Raw genomic sequence first — 18,668 nt, 5'->3', positions numbered from 1 at the left:
ATGCTGGAGCCACCAGCAGCACAAACATTTGCTCCATGATGATTTTGGAAATCACTCTTGGAAGAAGAACTAGAGGCGGAAAAATATAAGCAGGTTGATAACACCAAGGAAGTTTCAATGCATACACTGCTTCCACTTGAGGATCCCTGGACCTGGACAGGTACCTGAAAAGTTTTTTGTTTAGATGAGATGCCATCAGATCTATTTCTGGAAGCCCCCACATCTGAAAAGTTTGAGAAAACACATCTGGGTGGACAGACCATTCTCCCGGATGTAAAGTCTGACGACTGAGGTAATCCGCTTCCCAATTGTCTATACCTGGGATATGAACCGCAGAAATTAGACAGCAGCTGGATTCCGCCCAAACAAGTATCCGAGGTACTTCTTTCATAGCTTGAGGACTGTGAGTCCCACCCTGATGATTGACATATGCCACAGTTGTGATATTGTCTGTCTGAAAACAAATGAACGGTTCTCTCTTCAACAGAGGCGAAAACTGAAGAGCCCTGAGAATCACACGGAGTTCCAAAATATTGATTGATAATCTCGCCTCTTGAGATTTCCAAACCTCTTGTGCTGTCAGAGATCCCCAAACAGCTCCCCAACCTGAAAGACTCACATCTGTTGTGATCACAGTCCAGGTTGGATGAACGAAAGAGGCCCCTAGAATTATACGATGGTGATCTAACCACCAAGTCACAGAAAGTTGAACATTGGGATTTAATGATATTAATTGTGATATCCTTGTATAATCCCTGCACCACTGATTCAGCATACAAAGCTGGAGAGGTATCATATGAAAACGAGCAAAGGGGATCGCATCCGATGCTGCAGTCATGAGACCTAAAACTTCCATGCACATAGCTACTGAAGGGAATGACTGAGACTGAAGGTTCCGACAGGCTGCAACCAATTTTAAACGTCTCTTGTCTGTTAGAGACAAAGTCATGGACACTGAATCTATCTGGAAACCTAAAAAGGTTACCTTTGTTTGAAGAATCAAAGAACTTTTTAGTAAATTAATCCTCCAACCATGTCTTTGAAGAAACAACACTAGTTGATTTGTGTGAGATTCTGCAGAATGTAAAGACTGAGCGAGTACCAAGATATCGTCCAAATAAGGAAACACCGCAATACCCCGCTCTCTGATTACAGAGAGTAGGGCACCTAGAATCTTTGAAAAGATTTTGGAGCTGTCGCTAGGCCAAAAGGAAGAGCAAGAAATTGGTAATGCTTGTCTAGAAAAGAGAATCTCAGGAACTGATAGTGATCTGGATGAATCGGAATATGAAGATATGCATCCTGTAAATCTATTGTGGACATATAATGCCCTTGCTGAACAAAAGGCAGAATAGTCCTTATAGTCACCATTTTGAAAGTTGGTACTCTTACATATCGATTCAAAATCTTTAGATCCAAAACTGGTCTGAATGAATTTTCTTTCTTTGGGACAATGAATAGATTTGAATAAAACCCCAGACCCTGTTCCTGAAACGGACCTGGCATGATTACCCCTGATAACTCCAGGTCTGAAACACACTTAAGGAAAGCCTGAGCTTTTACTGGGTTTGCTGGAATGCGTGAGAGAAAAAATCTTCTTACAGGCGGTCTTACTCTGAATCCTATTCTGTACCCCTGAGAGACAATACTCTGAATCCAATGATTTTGGACCGAATTGATCCAAACATCTTTCAAAAATTTTAATCTGCCCCCTACCAGCTGAGCTGGAATGAGGGCCGCACCTTCATGCGGACTTGGGGGCTGGCTTTGATCTCTTAAATGGCTTGGATTTATTCCAATTTGACGAAGGCTTCCAATTGGAAACAGATTCCTTGGGGGAAGGATTAGGTTTCTGTTCCTTATTTTGTCGAAAGGAACGAAAACGGTTAGAAGCTTTAGATTTACCCTTATGTCTTATATCCTGAGGCAAAAAAACTCCCTTCCCCCCAGTGACAATTGAAATTATTGAATCCAACTGAAAACCAAATAATTAATTACCATGGAAAGAAAGAGATAGCAATCTGGACTTAGAAGTCATATCAGCATTCCAAGATTTGAGCCACAAAGCTCTTCTAGCTAAAATAGCTAAAGACATAGATTTAACATCAATTATGATAATATAAAAAATGCATCACATATGAAATTATTAGCATGTTGAATAAACTTAACAATGCTAGACAAAATCATGATCCGATACTTGTTGCGCTAAAGTTTCCAACCAAAAAGTTGAAGCAGCTGCAACATCAGCCAAAGAAATTGCAGGCCTAAGAAGATGACCTGAATATAAATAAGCTTTCCGTAGATAAGATTCAAGTTTCCTATCTAAAGGATCTTTAAAAGAAGTACTATCTTCCGTAGGAATAGTAGTACCTTTAGCAAGAGTAGAGATAGCCCCATCAACTTTGGGGATCTTTTCCTAAAACTCCAATCTAACTGCTGGCAAAGGATACATTTTTTTAAACCTTGAAGAAGGAATAAAAGAAGTACCAGGCCTATTCCATTCTTCAGAAATCATATCAGAAATAGCATCAGGAACTGGAAAAACCTCTGGAAAAACCACAGGAGGTTTATAAACAGAATTTAAACGTTTGCTAGTTTTAATATCAAGAGGACTAGTTTCCTCCATATCTAATGTAATCAACACTTCTTTTAACAAAGAACGAATATACTCCATTTTAAATAAATAAGAGGATTTGTCAATGTCAATATCTGAGGCAGGATTTTCTGAATCAGATAGATCCTCATCAGAGAAGGATAATTCAGTATGTTGCTGGTCATTTGAAATTTCATCAACCTTATAAAAAGTTTTAAAAGACCTTTTACATTTATTAGAAGGCGGAATGGCAGACAAAGCATTCTGAATAGAATCAGAAATAAATTATCTTAAATTTACAGGTATATCTTGTGCATTAGATGTTGAGGGAACAGCAACAGGCAATGAACTATTACTGATGGATACATTTTCTGCATGTAAAAGTTTATCATGACAACTATTACAAACCACAGCTGGAGGTATAACCTCCACAAGTTTACAACAAATGCACTTAGCTTTGGTAGAACTGTTATCAGGCCGCAGAGTTCCAACAGTGATTTCTGAGACAGGATCAGATTGAGACATCTTGCAAATGTAAGAGAAAAAACCAACATATAAAGCAAAATTATCCTTATATGGCAGTTTCAGGAATGGGAAAAATGCAAACAGCATAGCCTTCTGACATAGAAAAAAGGCAAGAGGCAAATAGAAATGGGGTCTTAAATAATGAAAATATTTGGCGCCAAGTATGACGCACAACAAACAGAAAAATATTTTTTGGCGCCAAAAACGTCCAGAAATGACACAACCTTGTGAACAACGAACGTAACTTCGCGCAAAAAAATCTTGCTCTAAGAATGACGCAATAAACTTTGGCCTTTTGCGCCCTCGCGAGCCTATCCTGCCGGCCAATTTAAAAGACAGTCAATTTGAAAAATAGACTATATCCCAGGTAAGAAATCATTTTTTTATAAAAAAAATATTTCCCAGATATGAAACTGACAGTCTGCAAAAGGAAATATACTGAAAACCTGAATCATGGCAAATATAAGTACAATACATATATTTAAAACTTTAAATAAATACATAAAGTGCCAAACCATAGCTGAGAGTGTCTTAAGTAGTGAAAACATACTTAGCAAAAAGACACCCATCCACATATAGCAGATAGCCAAACCAGTACTGAAACGGTTATCAGTAGAGGTAATGGAATATGAGAGTATATCGTCGATCTGAAAAGGGAGGTAGGAGATGAATCTCTACGACTTATAACAGACAACCTATGAAATAGACCCCCATTAGGAAAATCATTGCATTCAATAGGTGATACTCTCTTCACGTCCCTCTGACATTCACTGTACTCTGAGAGGAAACGGGCTTCAAAATGCTGAGAAGCGCATATCAACGTAGAAATCTTAGCACAAACTTACTTCACCACCTCCATAGGAGGCAAAGTTTGTAAAACTGAATTGTGGGTGTGGTGAGGGGTGTATCTATAGGCATTTTGAGGTTTGGGAAACATTGCCCCTCCTGGTAGGATTGTATATCCCATACGTCACTAGCTCATGGACTCTTGCCAATTACATGAAAGAAATATGTTTTTCATGTCCCTTTATACATTTATCACAATCTCAATGTGTTTAATGTTGCTTTGAAGGAACATGAATATGTCAATATATTACAGTGCATGTTTTAGTAAATGTGAGAATTGTGTCTATAACCCAATGAGCATTAGATACCTAGGTATCAGTTGTACTTACAATATTTTCACTTTAGAATTAAAATTATTTTACATTTAGGGACAAATAATAATAAAAAGTGCTCAACATGATGATATATTCAAAACAAAGAGTAGCCTGGGAATAATATGCAGATTTTTTTTTTTTTAATTATATAAGTTCTTTACAATTTAAAGAAATAAGTGTAACGTTTTGGTTTCTATAAAGCAATGTATAGCACCATTTCATAATTAATCTATGCCTGTTTATATCTCAGTTTCTATAAGACAAATTAGGAAGTGTTTTAAATTACCTAAAAAAAAACGATCCCAGAGCTTTGAAGGTCCCTTTTAGTTTTTGTTTTTATTAAAGGACCGCTCAATGCAGTAGAATTTCCTAATTAACAAGTGCATAATAAAAAGACAATATAATAACACCTACTCAGAATTTCAAATAAGCAGTAGATTTTTTCTTACAAATTTATTTTTTTCTCCCATTTTCTGGCCCCCCGTATCATGTGATACAAAAGTTTCCACAGCACCAAATGTCTTCATAAATGTCTTTTATTGAAGCATAACAACAGCACAGATATACCTGTGCTGTTGTTATGCTTCAATAAAAGACATTTATGAAGACATTTGGTGCTGTGGAAACTTTTGTATTGCTGTATGAGTGAGCTGGAGGTCACCAGCTTATCCACGGTGCACCATTACCACAGAGATTATTGCCCTGTTGCTGGTCTAATATTGGACTCTTGTATCATGTGATTGACATCAGCCAATCACAGACTAGTATACGTATACCCTGTGAGCTTTTGCACATGCTCAGTAGGAGCTTGTTCCCCAGAAAGTATGTGTATATAAAAAGAATGGACAAAAATTTGATAATGGAAGTAAATTGGAAAGTGTCTTAAAACTGCATGCTCTATCTAAATCATAAAAGTGTATTTTGACTTGAGTGTCCCTTTAAAGAAAATTGAATATGTTTAATTGCTGCTCTTTCATGTGCATGACAGGATAAACACTTTAAATACAATATTCCTACAAATAGCAATCAACATTTTGTTCATACACGCCCAATTCAAAAACATTTTACTCTTTAGCCCTCTCTAGCTACTTTGATTACGATGCAGCAGATTTAATTTATCCCCTGAGGAGTTTGTGTTAATCAGAATGTAATACTCATTTTTAAAGTAGCTCTACATAGTTGTCATTTTCCTGTTTAGCTTTTTTGTGTTATTCTAAGATTCTCTGTCATTTTGGGCACTGTGTATATACCTGTATACTTACCAAAAGTCCCCAGTCAGGTATGTACTCTCAGCAGAACACTGGATTCTGTTATAGGCCAGACCCAAATGTTGCAACTTCAGGGATTTGTTTATACATAGATCCTTTAAGCTGGATATCTCATTTGAACAGAGTTCAAGCACCTAAAAGTGAGAGGGAGAATGAAATATACTTAATGTGAAAAGGAATGGCTTTAATTCCAGACAGCGATATCTCATTATGTTTACCAATGGGAGTTCTACCTGGCTATTACCCTGTTGGTAGTACTACACCTGTCAAAACTGTGATGTGGCCAGAGCCAAATTGTGGCTGCAGCAATGTTGCTGATGCATATATGTCACTGCTGGCCTTGCTATGGGAGAGTGATAGCACAGTCCTATTAAACTCCATTGTATGGCACAGTAGGCAGCAATGCATTATTTGCATTAAACTACAGTCCTCTCCGGAATACAATGGATTAACCTTAAACCCTGTATCTAAACCTAAACTTTACCTAAAGTCAAGATCATCAAGCTACATAGTTCTTGCACAGGGAGGCCATGAATGTGTAAATTGTGTCATGCACATGATTTCTGCCCTGGCTTAATGACTGTGGCTGGCTATTGTCTGGCTGTGATATAGCAGCTGGATGCCTTCAACATTCAGTGACACTGATTAAAATACAGATACATACAAAACTCACCTTCAGGGTTTGAGGAAGGTTACATGAAGTCACATTCCTTATCTTGTTTACACTTAGCACAAGCTCTTCTAGTTTATGGAATCTCAACAAATGTTCATCCACTTCTCTCACCTGCATTGTATGAAAAACAGAGATTTTATTAGTTTAGACATTAGCGGATTGTGGAAGATTTTATTGGGTCAATCGACTCCCATTAATTACAGTGCTAGCAGCCGTAGGTTTCAGAGCAAAACTTGTTAGAGAACATTTTACATCTGAGGAAAGATAAGAGGGCTCAAATTTATCTCATTGCAATATGCTTAGAGTGAAGGATACATCAGAGTGTACAATAGTACAAACAATAATGTTCAAAAAATAGACTCTTGAGAAAGGCCCTTTTTTGAGGGCAGAAACGCATTGACATATTGGTAAGCATTACTTTAATCTTTACTTCATTCTCATATTGGATACACTATGTTGTGAATTTCTTTTTTTCAGGGACACGTTTTAGGATACCATAGGAGCAGCTGACAGGTGCTAGGATCCAATCAGCTACTTCAGCTACCACACTCAGGAATTTGGATCTGTTAAAGTAACTAATATTGAAGGAACCAATTTCCTCACTTTCACCTTGTTTTTCATCACCCATTTTTTGTCATTTTTTTTTTTTGGTTTTGATTGACTTATTTTTGTTCTTCACTAACATTTGTTGATCAACTTTTTGGAACACTTTTTTGGAACATATTTTATATATTTTTTATGTTATTGCATATTGTGTATTATATTTAATTATATCCTTACCTCACTGGATTAGTAGCTAGCATTTGTTATATCCATTTGCACTCACTTACTATTTGACCCTCTTTTTGCACTGCAGTGCATTTTTCTATATTTTTTGACACACTATTTTTTGAACATTATTGTTTGTACTATTGTTTATTAATTTCTTGCTTGATGCACTTGTTATAGTTGTATTTAGGCTTATTCTGTTTCACTAGTTTACACTCTTAATCTGGTGTACCACTCACACTGATCACCTGTGATTATCTCTGTTTTTATTGTAATTATCAGCTTTAGCCGCTCCTGCAAGATATTCCTGTTTTTGTAATTTTATCTATATGTGTTTTTTACATTTTTTACTGATGCTTTTTAACATGGTTCATTAAATAATCTTCTTTTATCTCTCTGTGAGTATATTTATCCCTTGGCCTCTTGTTGGCGCTGTATTCACTTCTTACTATTTGTGCATATTTTTTGGAGGTTGGTTAGGATCTCTGTTTGGATACAGCTTGGGGATTACCTTAGCGCTTGTACACTACCCCCTTTTTCACTATTGAAACATCAGAACATACTCACTGCAGGAAGGATACATCAGAGTGTACTCACTGCAGGAAGGATACATAAGAGTGTACTCACTAAAGGAAGGAAACATCAGAACATACTCACTGCAGGAAGGATACATCAGAGTGTACTCACTACAGGAAGGACATATTAGAGCATACTTTTTGAAGAAAAAGATTAGCGGATTGTGGAAGATTTTATTGGGTCAATCGACTCCCATTAATTACAGTGCTAGCAGCCGTAGGTTTCAGAGCAAAACTTGTTAGAGAACATTTTACATATGAGGAAAGATAAGAGGGCTCAAATTTAGCTCATTGCAATATGCTTAGAGTGAAGGATACATCAGAGTGTACTCACTGCAGGAAGGATACATCAGAGTGTACTCACTGAAGGAAGGATACATCAGAGAGTACTCACTGAAGGAAGGATACATCAGAGTGTACTCACTGAAGGAAGGATACATCAGAGAGTACTCACTGAAGAAAATATACATCAGAGTGTACTCACTGAAGAAAGGATACATCAGAGTGTACTCACTGAAGGAAGGATACATCAGAGTGTACTCACTGAAGGAAGGATACATCAGAGTGTACTCACTGAAGAAAGGATAGAGCAGAGTGTACTCACTGCAGAAAGGATGCAGCAGAGTGTACTCACTGCAGGAAGGATACATCAGAGTGTACTCACTGAAGAAAGGATACATCAGAGTGTACTCACTGAAGAAAGGATACATCAGAGTGTACTCACTGAAGAAAGGATACATCAGAGTGTACTCACTGAAGAAAGGATACATCAGAGTGTACTCACTGAAGAAAGGATACATCAGAGTGTACTCACTGCAGGAAGGATACATCAGAGTGTACTCACTGCAGGAAGGATACATCAGAGTGTACTCACTGCAGGAAGGATACATCAGAGTATACTCACTGCAGGAAGGATACATCAGAGTGTACTCACTGCAGGAAGGATACATCAGAGTGTATTCACTGCAGGAAGGATACATCAGAGTGTATTCACTGCAGGAAGGATACATCAGAATGTACTCACTGAAGGAAGGATACATAAGAGTGTACTCACTGAAGAAAGGATACATCAGAGTGTACTCACTGAAGGAAGGATACATCAGAGTGTACTCACTGAAGGAAGGATACATCAGAGTGTACTCACTGAAGGAAGGAAACATCATAACATACTCACTGAAGGAAGGATACATCAGAGTGTACTCACTGCAGGAAGGATACATAAGAGTGTACTCACTGAAGGAAGGAAACATCAGAACATACTCACTGCAGGAAGGATACATCAGAGTGTACTCACTACAGGAAGGACATATTAGAGCATACTTTTTGAAGAAAGGATATACCAGCATGTACTCACTGAAGGAAGGATACATGTAAGGGTACTCACTAAAGGAAGGGTATATCAGTGCATACTCACTGAAGGAAGGGTATATCAGTGCATACTCATTGAAGGAATGGTATATCAGTGCATACTCATTGAAGGAAGGGTATATCAGTGCATACTCACTGAAGGAAGGGTATATCAGTGCATACTCACTGAAGGAAGGGTATATCAGTGCATACTCACTGAAGGAAGGATACATGTAAGGGTACTCACTGAAGGAAGGGTATATTAGTGCATACTCACTGAAGGAAGGGTATATCAGTGCATACTCATTGAAGGCAGGGTATATCAGTGCATACTCACTGAAGGAAGGATACATGTAAGGGTACTCACTGAAGGAAGGGTATATTAGTGCATACGCACTGAAGGAAGGGTATATCAGTGCATACTCACTGAAGGATAGATACATGTAAGGGAACTCACTGAAGGAAGGGTATATTAGTGCATACTCACTGAAGGAAGGGTATATCAGTGCATACTCACTGAAGGATGGATACATGTAAGGGTACTCACTGAAGGAAGGGTATATTAGTGCATACTCACTGAAAGAAGGGTATATCAGTGCATACTCACTGAAGGAAGGATACATGTAAGGGTACTCACTGAAGGAAGGGTATATCAGTGCATACTCACTGAAAGAAGGGTATATCAGTGCATACTCACTGAAGGAAGGGTATATCAGTGCATACTCACTGAAGGAATGGTATATCAGCACATACTCACTGAAGGAAGGATACATCAAAGCATTATCACTCACATGTTTGTTCACAAGCCGGAGAGATTTAAAGGACGAATAGATGAGTTTCTCAGATATGATTGTGGGATCTTTAATTGCCAGCTGCTTCAGATATGGAGCATCAGGACTGAAGCTGTCATCTAGTCCCCAAGGGGAAAAAGGACAGGTTAGTAGATCATTCAGAGTATCCACATTTTCAACTTCTGGGCCATTGCTTTCCCAGTAGGAGTCAGCATGCACAGCGTTCCCAGACTTCAGCCTAAACTTATTCTGTAAAGAAAAAAATGTTTCAATATGAAATATAGAAATTCAAACACATTAAAAATATGAAGTACACAGCAGCTTAAAAAATGTAATATAATGAAATTGTAGTAATGTACAAGGTTTTCAACAACAGAAATATTAAAAAAAGACAATTGTTAAATGGGTATTGTGCATCTTTATTAAATGGATTGCTACATGCATACAATAAATTAAATATATATCATCACATTGTAGCTTGGATTGCGATGATAGAGTAATAATTATTTAATAGTAAATATTACAATTATGTAGTTATGACTGAGTAACATAGAATGATGCTATTAATAGCTATAAAAATAACAAAAGTAGTATGTAAAACCGATAATCAATAATGGGGTGACTGTGGTCCAAGAGAAGTAGGAGAAACAGACATAAGTGGAAATGTATTAGAGTGTTTGTAAAAAATGTAATAGAACAGTACCGATGTCATCCCTTTCCTTAAAACCTTCTGATGTCTTAATTGCACATAATTAACTGAGTTTTATAGCTGGGAAATGGATTATTATTTGGAACGCATTTAACCTGACTGTATAGAAACATAGGAAACAATAAACAAATATCTTATTTAATTTTAAATTAAATAGTACTCAATAATTACCCAGCTCCCCGTGCCACATGGGAAAGAATTCAAACACAAATCTCTCTGCTGTTTTTTTAGAACTGCGGATAGACTAAAATTAGACATAACTGAAAAGTACGCAGCTCCAAACAGCGTTTATCTTCACTTTTTTCCACAGTACGGATGGTAAACAAATCACGTGCGCTAGTTCCGACTTTGGCGTGATTAGCGTCCTTTGTTTCTAGGAGACCGTTGCGTAGCAACTGCGACGCTCAATAGGGAGCGCTGTTCGATTAAATCATCAGTTAGACAGACAGACTCTTTATGTAGGAAGTTAAACTGATCATTTAAAGAAAATAATCTATATCAATACATTGGCATGGTCATTATCATTGGATAATGGGTCCTCTAGGATTGATTACTTGTACCAGAATCATTAAGACTAGCGGTATATCATCTATGTCATTATTCCAAGACAGCGGGTCATCAAATAATCTAAAGACTCAATAACTTTCTTTTCTATCTTTCTGGTGGCATAAATACCAAGATGACTTTTCCAAATATGTCTCTTTGATCTATTATACCAAGATTGCTGTAGCCGCTTCATCCACCTACTCTCACTTATGGTTTATTATCTATGGATTTCGTTGTAGATTTTAAGAGGGTTCACCACTATTCTGATAGAAGTGACATTTTGTGGGTTGTCTTTCTACAGCCAGACAAACCATAGACCTAATTATTATAGAAGTGTTTCAATTACACCACATTGCTGAGGAGATTATTGCTGGGAAAGGGACATTGGCTCAATATGTTAATGTTTAATTTGTTTGTGAGGTCAGTCACATAGTTATAGGTGCCAATAGTGCAATAATAAAATGCATTGCAGCATTAATTACATATTATGTCGGTTTAAATGCTCTACAATTTTTCATCCAGTCTAAGTCTCTAAGAGAACAAATCAAACTATTGAACAATATTTAAAAATCCTTTACAAGTTATCTTCATTATCACTGGATTTATTAACTCTCAACATAGCTTCTCTTTTTAGAATATTTTGTGCTTGTTATGGTTACCTTATTATTCATGTAGGCTAATGTCTATATGCAAAGCCAGCGGAGAAAAAGATATGGGCTAGATTACGAGTGGAGCGCAAAATTGCGCTTTTGCAAGATATTTACTCTCCTCTAAGTAATACCAGCACATGCAAATGTGTTCTGGTATTACAGCTTCGCAGTGCAGGAATGCTTTTCGCTCACAAGAGCACGCTTCCATAGGTTCCAAAGGGAGCCTCGTTCTCACATCATAAGACACTTTAGAGCAGTGATTTTTAACCTTTTTTTTTTTTTTGCCGTGGCACACTTTTTTACATTAAAAAAATCCTGTGGCACACCACCATCCCAAAATTTAAAAAAAATCACACATTGTAGCCTAAAACAGCATATATATATATATACACATACACACACATACTGTATGTATTGTGCTGTTATGCCATGCCTCCTACAAACTACCCCTGCACTGGGAGTAAAAAACAAGCAAGTTTAAAAAATATGTCACACTGTTGTCAGTCTGCCGTGGCACACCTGAGGATCTCTCACGGCACACTGGTTGAAAAACACTGCTTTAGAGAGCCTAGCACAGGGAGGGATGCTCAGCAAATTTTAAATATATATGTATATAAGCATATGCATACAAATTTATAGGAATAACACAGTTCCCCATAGACCGCAATGTAAAGGCACTTTTTAGTGCCATTTTTTTTTTTTTTTTTTTTAACACCCCACACCCACTCATTAAAACTGCTTTGTGCAGTTATGATTTAATAAAAAAAAAAAGCTACTTTTTAATTTTCAAAAACAATATTACACTTTATTTTGGGGGAAATTGGGGGACATTTCTAAAATTAACCAGAAATCTGATCTCTGGTAAGTTCTTAGAGCGCTTAATTGCTACCGTGAGCTTGCGGTAGCATTAACCAGCCACTTTTAAAGGCTGGTTATTTATTGTGCGCAAGTAAACGGAATACATTTTCCCATTTACGGGCACACGATAAATTAGCGCTCCACTTGTAATCTAGCCCTATATGTTTGGTGCAGTTTTTCATTTATCGCTATAGCATTTCAGGATGTATTTTAATGCACAATAGCAAGAAATAAAAGTCAATACCAGGTTTTCCAACATGTTAAATGTGATACAAGCGCTGTCAGTGTGCGACTACCACTTTGTGCTATTCATTGAAAGTATAGAGTGCACTACATATGTATTGGGCACATGAAAAAACTTTGACTAAACATTTTTACATTTTGCACTCTTGTGCAACACCGCCCCCTGCCTGTGCACAGCAAATCACTAGCGGGCAGGAGCCGTTAATCTCCCCAATCGGACGAGACCGGGGAGATTGAAATTCTCCACGTAAGAGGTGGAGAAGAGGTTAGGGAAGCTGCCGTCTAATGACCACTGCTTGATAAGTACGGACTGCAGGTCTATTGTGAGAACCTGCAGTCGTAGAGAAGCGAAGGCAGATGCAGCCTTTAATAAATTTACTTAGTTGTCTGTCGCTCAGTACATCCAAAAGCTGATTAGAGGGCAGAACATGGTATTGTTTGAACCACCACTAAGGAATTACTAATCCACGCTCTCTTGGGTTTATCAGATGATAATATATAGAGGCCTATTTATCAAAGGTCTTGCGGACCTGATCCGACAGTGCGGATCAGGTCCGCAAGACCTCGCTGAATGCGAAGAACAATACGCTCTCCGTATTCAGCATTGCACCAGCAGCTCACAGCCAGCAGGGGGGTGTCAATCAACTCGATCGGGTTGAATTGTGGCGATGTCTGTCCGCCTGCGCAGAGCAGGCGGACAGGGTTATGGAGCAGCGGTCTTTAGACCGCTGCTTCATAACTGCTGTTCCTGGCGAGTCTGAAGGCTCGCCAGAAACACGGAGCTTGATAAATGGGCCTCATAAGGTCAACTTTGTCTAGAACATAGCATGACATATTTTAGATGATCCATGGAGTTCTGATAAAAACGAGTTAGCAAGAGGGATTGCTGGCAAGACAAAAGTCGTACAGAAGAAATCTGCAATTTAAAAGTACAGAAACAGCAAAGGTAGATATAGCTTTGGTTCATTCTAATCTATGTTCTTTTTTAAATTCTACTGCAACCAATGTCACATTTCTCTGCTTCAGTAACGTAATTAACAGTTTGGACAAAGCCAGAGTTTCCAGTTGTTATCTTCCTTATTGAGATGCAAATGGTGATATTTCACAACTAAAATAGCATGTGACCCATGAGTAATTCCACCTGTGCACGGCACAACTTAATGCCAGGTATTTCCTTGTCATTTTGCAAATAGGAATGACCTTCAAAATAGGAGGAAAGCTTCCAGTTATGAGCAATATATTTTCGTTTAGGAGACAGAATATTATTAGCCCAAACCACCTTAGTTCCTGTTTAGCCATGGCCCATTGCCAATGTTGGCTGAGGACACAAAGAAAGCTTTATTGACTAATGTATACATTTAAAGGGACATGAACATTAAAATTAAACTCATGGCTCAGTTAGAACATGCAGGTTTAAGAGACTTTTCAGTTTACTTCTGTACTTCTGATTTACTTTTATCTCTTGGTATCCTTTGTTGAAAAACATACATTGGCAGGGTCCTGAAAAACAATGCACAACTGGGAGCTGGTGATTGGTGGGTATACAACATGCCTTTTTTGTCTTTAGCTCACTAGTTGTGTTCAGCTAATTCCCAGTAGTGCATTTCTGCTCTGGAGTTGACTTTGATTTAGTTAAATCCCTATGTAGAGGCTAAATACATATTTAAATGCAAACACTAATACAATCATAAAACACTCATACACCATAGCATGTGTGTGATTTTATATACCTTAAATGGCACATTGTCATCATTTCTGTGTATTCTGAAACATTTTGTTATTAGCCTTGTTGAAGCTTGTTAGTCCACTAATAGAACTATTGGGGTTTTCCTTTCCAATAAGTGAGCATTAATACAACCATATCAGTAGTACACATAGATGCACTTCCTGCTAGTTTTAAGTTAACTTTTGACAACTTTTACTTAAAGGGATAAGAAAGTCAAAATTAAACTTGCATTATTCAGATAGAGCAGGTCATTTTAAGACACTTTTAAATTCACTTCTATTTTCAAATGTGCTTCATTCTCTTAGTATCCCTTGTTAAAAAAATGAATATGCACATATCATACACTAGTGGGAGCTGCTGCTAATTGGTGCCTGCACACATTTGTCTCTTGTGATTGGCTAAATAGATATTTTCAGTTTCCTTTCAGTAGTGCAATGCTGTCCCTTCAGCAATGGATAACAAAAGAATGAAGAAAATTTGAAAATAGAATTAAATTGGAAAGTTTAAAAACATAATTTATGTAAGAACTTATCTGATAAATTCATTTCTTTCATAGTGGCAAAAGTCCATGAGCTAGTTACGTATGGGATATACATTTCTACCAGAAGGGGGCAAAGTTTCCCAAACCTCAAAATGCCTATAAATACACCCCTCACCACACCCACAATTCAGTTTAACGAATAGCCAAGAAGTGGGATGATAAAGAAAGGAGTAAAAAGCATCAACAAAGAAATTTGGAAATAATTGTGCTTTATACAAAAAAATCATAACCACCATAAAAAAGGGGGTGGGCCTCATGGACTCTTGCCAATATGAAAGAAATTAATTTATCAGGTAAGTTCTTACATAAATTATGTTTTCTTTCATGTAATTGGCAAGAGTCCATGAGCTAGTGACGTTTGGGATAGCAATACCCAAGATGTGGAACTCCACGCAAGAGTCACTAGAGAGGGAGGGATGAAAATAAAAACAGCCATTTTCCGCTGAAAAAAATAATCCACAACCCAAAATATAAGTTAATTCTCATAAATGTGAGGAAAAAACTTAAATCAAAAGCAGAAAAATCAAACTGAAACAGCTGTCTGAAGAACATTTCTACCAAAAACTGCTTCCGAAGAAGCAAATGCATCAAAATGGTAGAATTTAGTAAATGTATGCAAAGAAGACCAAGTAGCAGCTTTGCAAATCTGATCAACTGAAGCTTCATTCTTAAAAGCCCAGGAAGTGGAAACTGATCTAGTAGAATGAGCTGTAATTCTCTGAGGCGGGGCTTGACCCGACTACAAATAGGCTTGATGATTCAAAAGTTTTAACCAAGAGGCCAAGGAAACGGCAGAAGCCTTCTGACCTTTCCTGGAACCAGAAAAGATAACAAATAGACTAGAAGTCTTCCTGAAATCTTTAGTAGCTTCAACATAATATTTCAAAGCTCTCACCACATCCAAAGAATGTAAAGATATCTCCAAAGTATTCTTAGAATTCGGACACAAAGAAGGGACAATTTCTCTATTAATGTTGTTAGAATTTACAACCTTAGGTAAGAATTTATATGAAGTCTGCAAAACTACCTTATTCTGATGAAAAATCAGAAAAGGAGATTCATAAGATAGTGCAGATAATTCAGAAACTATTCTAGCAGAAGAGATGGCCAAAAGAAACAACACTTTCCAAGAAAGTAGTTTAATGTCCAAAGAATGCATAGGCTCAAACAGAGAAGCCTGTAAAGCCTTCAAAACTAAATTAAGACTCCAAGGAGGAGAAATTGATTTAATGACAGGCTTGATACGAACTAAAGCCTGCACAAAACAATGAATATCAGGAAGTTTAGCAATCTTTCTGTGAAATAAAACATAAAGAGCAGAGATTTTTCCTTTCAAGGAACTTGCAGACAAACCATCCTGAAGAAACTGTAAAATTCTAGGAATTCTAAAAGAATACCAATAGAATTTATGAAAAGAACACCATGAAATGTAAGTCTTCCAAACTTGATAATAAATCTTTCTAGAAACAGATTTACGAGCCTGTAACATAGTATTAATCACTGAGTCAGAGAAACCTCTACGACTAAGTACTAAGCGTTCAATTTCCATACCTTCAAATTTAATGATTTGAGATCCTTATGGAAAAACAGACCTTGAGACAGAAGGTCTGGCCTTAATGGAAGTGGCCAAGGTTGGCAACTGGACATCCGAACAAGATCCGCATACCAAAACCTGTGAGGCCATGCTGGAGCCACCAGCAACACAAACGATTGCTCCATGATGATTTTGGACATCACTCTTGGAAAAACTAGAGGCGGGAAAACATAATTTATGTAAGAACTTACCTGATAAATTCATTTCTTTCATATTAACAAGAGTCCATGAGCTAGTGACGTATGGGATATACATTCCTACCAGGAGGGGCAAAGTTTCCCAAACCTTAAAATGCCTATAAATACACCCCTCACCACACCCACAAATCAGTTTAACGAATAGCCAAGAAGTGGGGTGATAAGAAAAAAAGTGCGAAGCATATAAAATAAGGAATTGGAATAATTGTGCTTTATACAAAAAAATCATAACCACCACAAAAAAGGGTGGGCCTCATGGACTCTTGTTAATATGAAAGAAATGAATTTATCAGGTAAGTTCTTACATAAATTATGTTTTCTTTCATGTAATTAACAAGAGTCCATGAGCTAGTGACGTATGGGATAATGACTACCCAAGATGTGGATCTTTCCACACAAGAGTCACTAGAGAGGGAGGGATAAAATAAAGACAGCCAATTCCTGCTGAAAATAATCCACACCCAAAATAAAGTTTAACAAAAAACATAAGCAGAAGATTCAAACTGAAACCGCTGCCTGAAGAACTTTTCTACCAAAAACTGCTTCAGAAGAAGAAAATACATCAAAATGGTAGAATTTAGTAAAAGTATGCAAAGAGGACCAAGTTGCTGCTTTGCAGATCTGGTCAACCGAAGCTTCATTCCTAAACGCCCAGGAAGTAGATACTGACCTAGTAGAATGAGCTGTAATTCTCTGAGGCGGAATTTTACCCGACTCAACATAGGCAAGATGAATTAAAGATTTCAACCAAGATGCCAAAGAAATGGCAGAAGCTTTCTGGCCTTTCCTAGAACCGGAAAAGATAACAAATAGACTAGAAGTCTTACGGAAAGATTTCGTAGCTTCAACATAATATTTCAAAGCTCTAACAACATCCAAAGAATGCAACGATTTCTCCTTAGAATTCTTAGGATTAGGACATAATGAAGGAACCACAATTTCTCTACTAATGTTGTTGGAATTCACAACTTTAGGTAAAAATTCAAAAGAAGTTCGCAACACCGCCTTATCCTGATGAAAAATCAGAAAAGGAGACTCACAAGAAAGAGCAGATAATTCAGAAACTCTTCTAGCAGAAGAGATGGCCAAAAGGAACAAAACTTTCCAAGAAAGTAATTTAATGTCCAATGAATGCATAGGTTCAAACGGAGGAGCTTGAAGAGCTCCCAGAACCAAATTCAAACTCCAAGGAGGAGAAATTGACTTAATGACAGGTTTTATACGAACCAAAGCTTGTACAAAACAATGAATATCAGGAAGAATAGCAATCTTTCTGTGAAAAAGAACAGAAAGAGCGGAGATTTGTCCTTTCAAAGAACTTGCGGACAAACCCTTATCTAAACCATCCTGAAGAAACTGTAAAATTCTCGGTATTCTAAAAGAATGCCAAGAAAAATGATGAGAAAGACACCAAGAAATATAAGTCTTCCAGACTCTATAATATATCTCTCGAGATACAGATTTATGAGCCTGTAACATAGTATTAATCACGGAGTCAGAGAAACCTCTTTGACCAAGAATCAAGCGTTCAATCTCCATACCTTTAAATTTAAGGATTTCAGATCCGGATGGAAAAAAGGACCTTGTGACAGAAGGTCTGGTCTTAACGGAAGAGTCCATGGTTGGCAAGATGCCATCCGGACAAGATCCGCATACCAAAACCTGTGAGGCCATGCCGGAGCTATTAGCAGAACAAACGAGCATTCCCTCAGAATCTTGGAGATTACTCTTGGAAGAAGAACTAGAGGCGGAAAGATATAGGCAGGATGATACTTCCAAGGAAGTGATAATGCATCCACTGCCTCCGCCTGAGGATCCCGGGATCTGGACAGATACCTGGGAAGTTTCTTGTTTAGATGAGAGGCCATCAGATCTATCTCTGGGAGCCCCCACATTTGAACAAT

At 37.5% G+C, this 18,668-nt stretch overlaps 1 protein-coding gene across 1 annotated transcript in view; it reads right to left on the bottom strand.

Moving 5' to 3' along the window:
- LRRC43 (leucine rich repeat containing 43) overlaps positions 1-11,626 on the bottom strand; it is a 258,073-nt gene extending 246,447 nt beyond the window's left edge. The window contains exons 1-4 of the mRNA XM_053699766.1: positions 11,615-11,626; positions 9,701-9,949; positions 6,220-6,330; positions 5,541-5,680 (exon numbers count right to left, since the gene is read on the bottom strand). Of these exons, the coding sequence (XP_053555741.1) occupies positions 5,541-5,680; positions 6,220-6,330; positions 9,701-9,949; positions 11,615-11,626 (512 nt within the window). The remainder of the gene's footprint in view (positions 1-5,540; positions 5,681-6,219; positions 6,331-9,700; positions 9,950-11,614) is intronic.
- Positions 11,627-18,668: the final 7,042 nt, after the last annotated feature.

Source organism: Bombina bombina, chromosome 2 (assembly GCF_027579735.1).
Source record: "Bombina bombina isolate aBomBom1 chromosome 2, aBomBom1.pri, whole genome shotgun sequence".
Taxonomy (NCBI): Eukaryota; Metazoa; Chordata; class Amphibia; order Anura; family Bombinatoridae; genus Bombina; species Bombina bombina.
The sequence above is the reverse complement of the archived record's forward strand: the minus strand, read 5'-3'. Positions and strand labels throughout refer to the sequence as shown.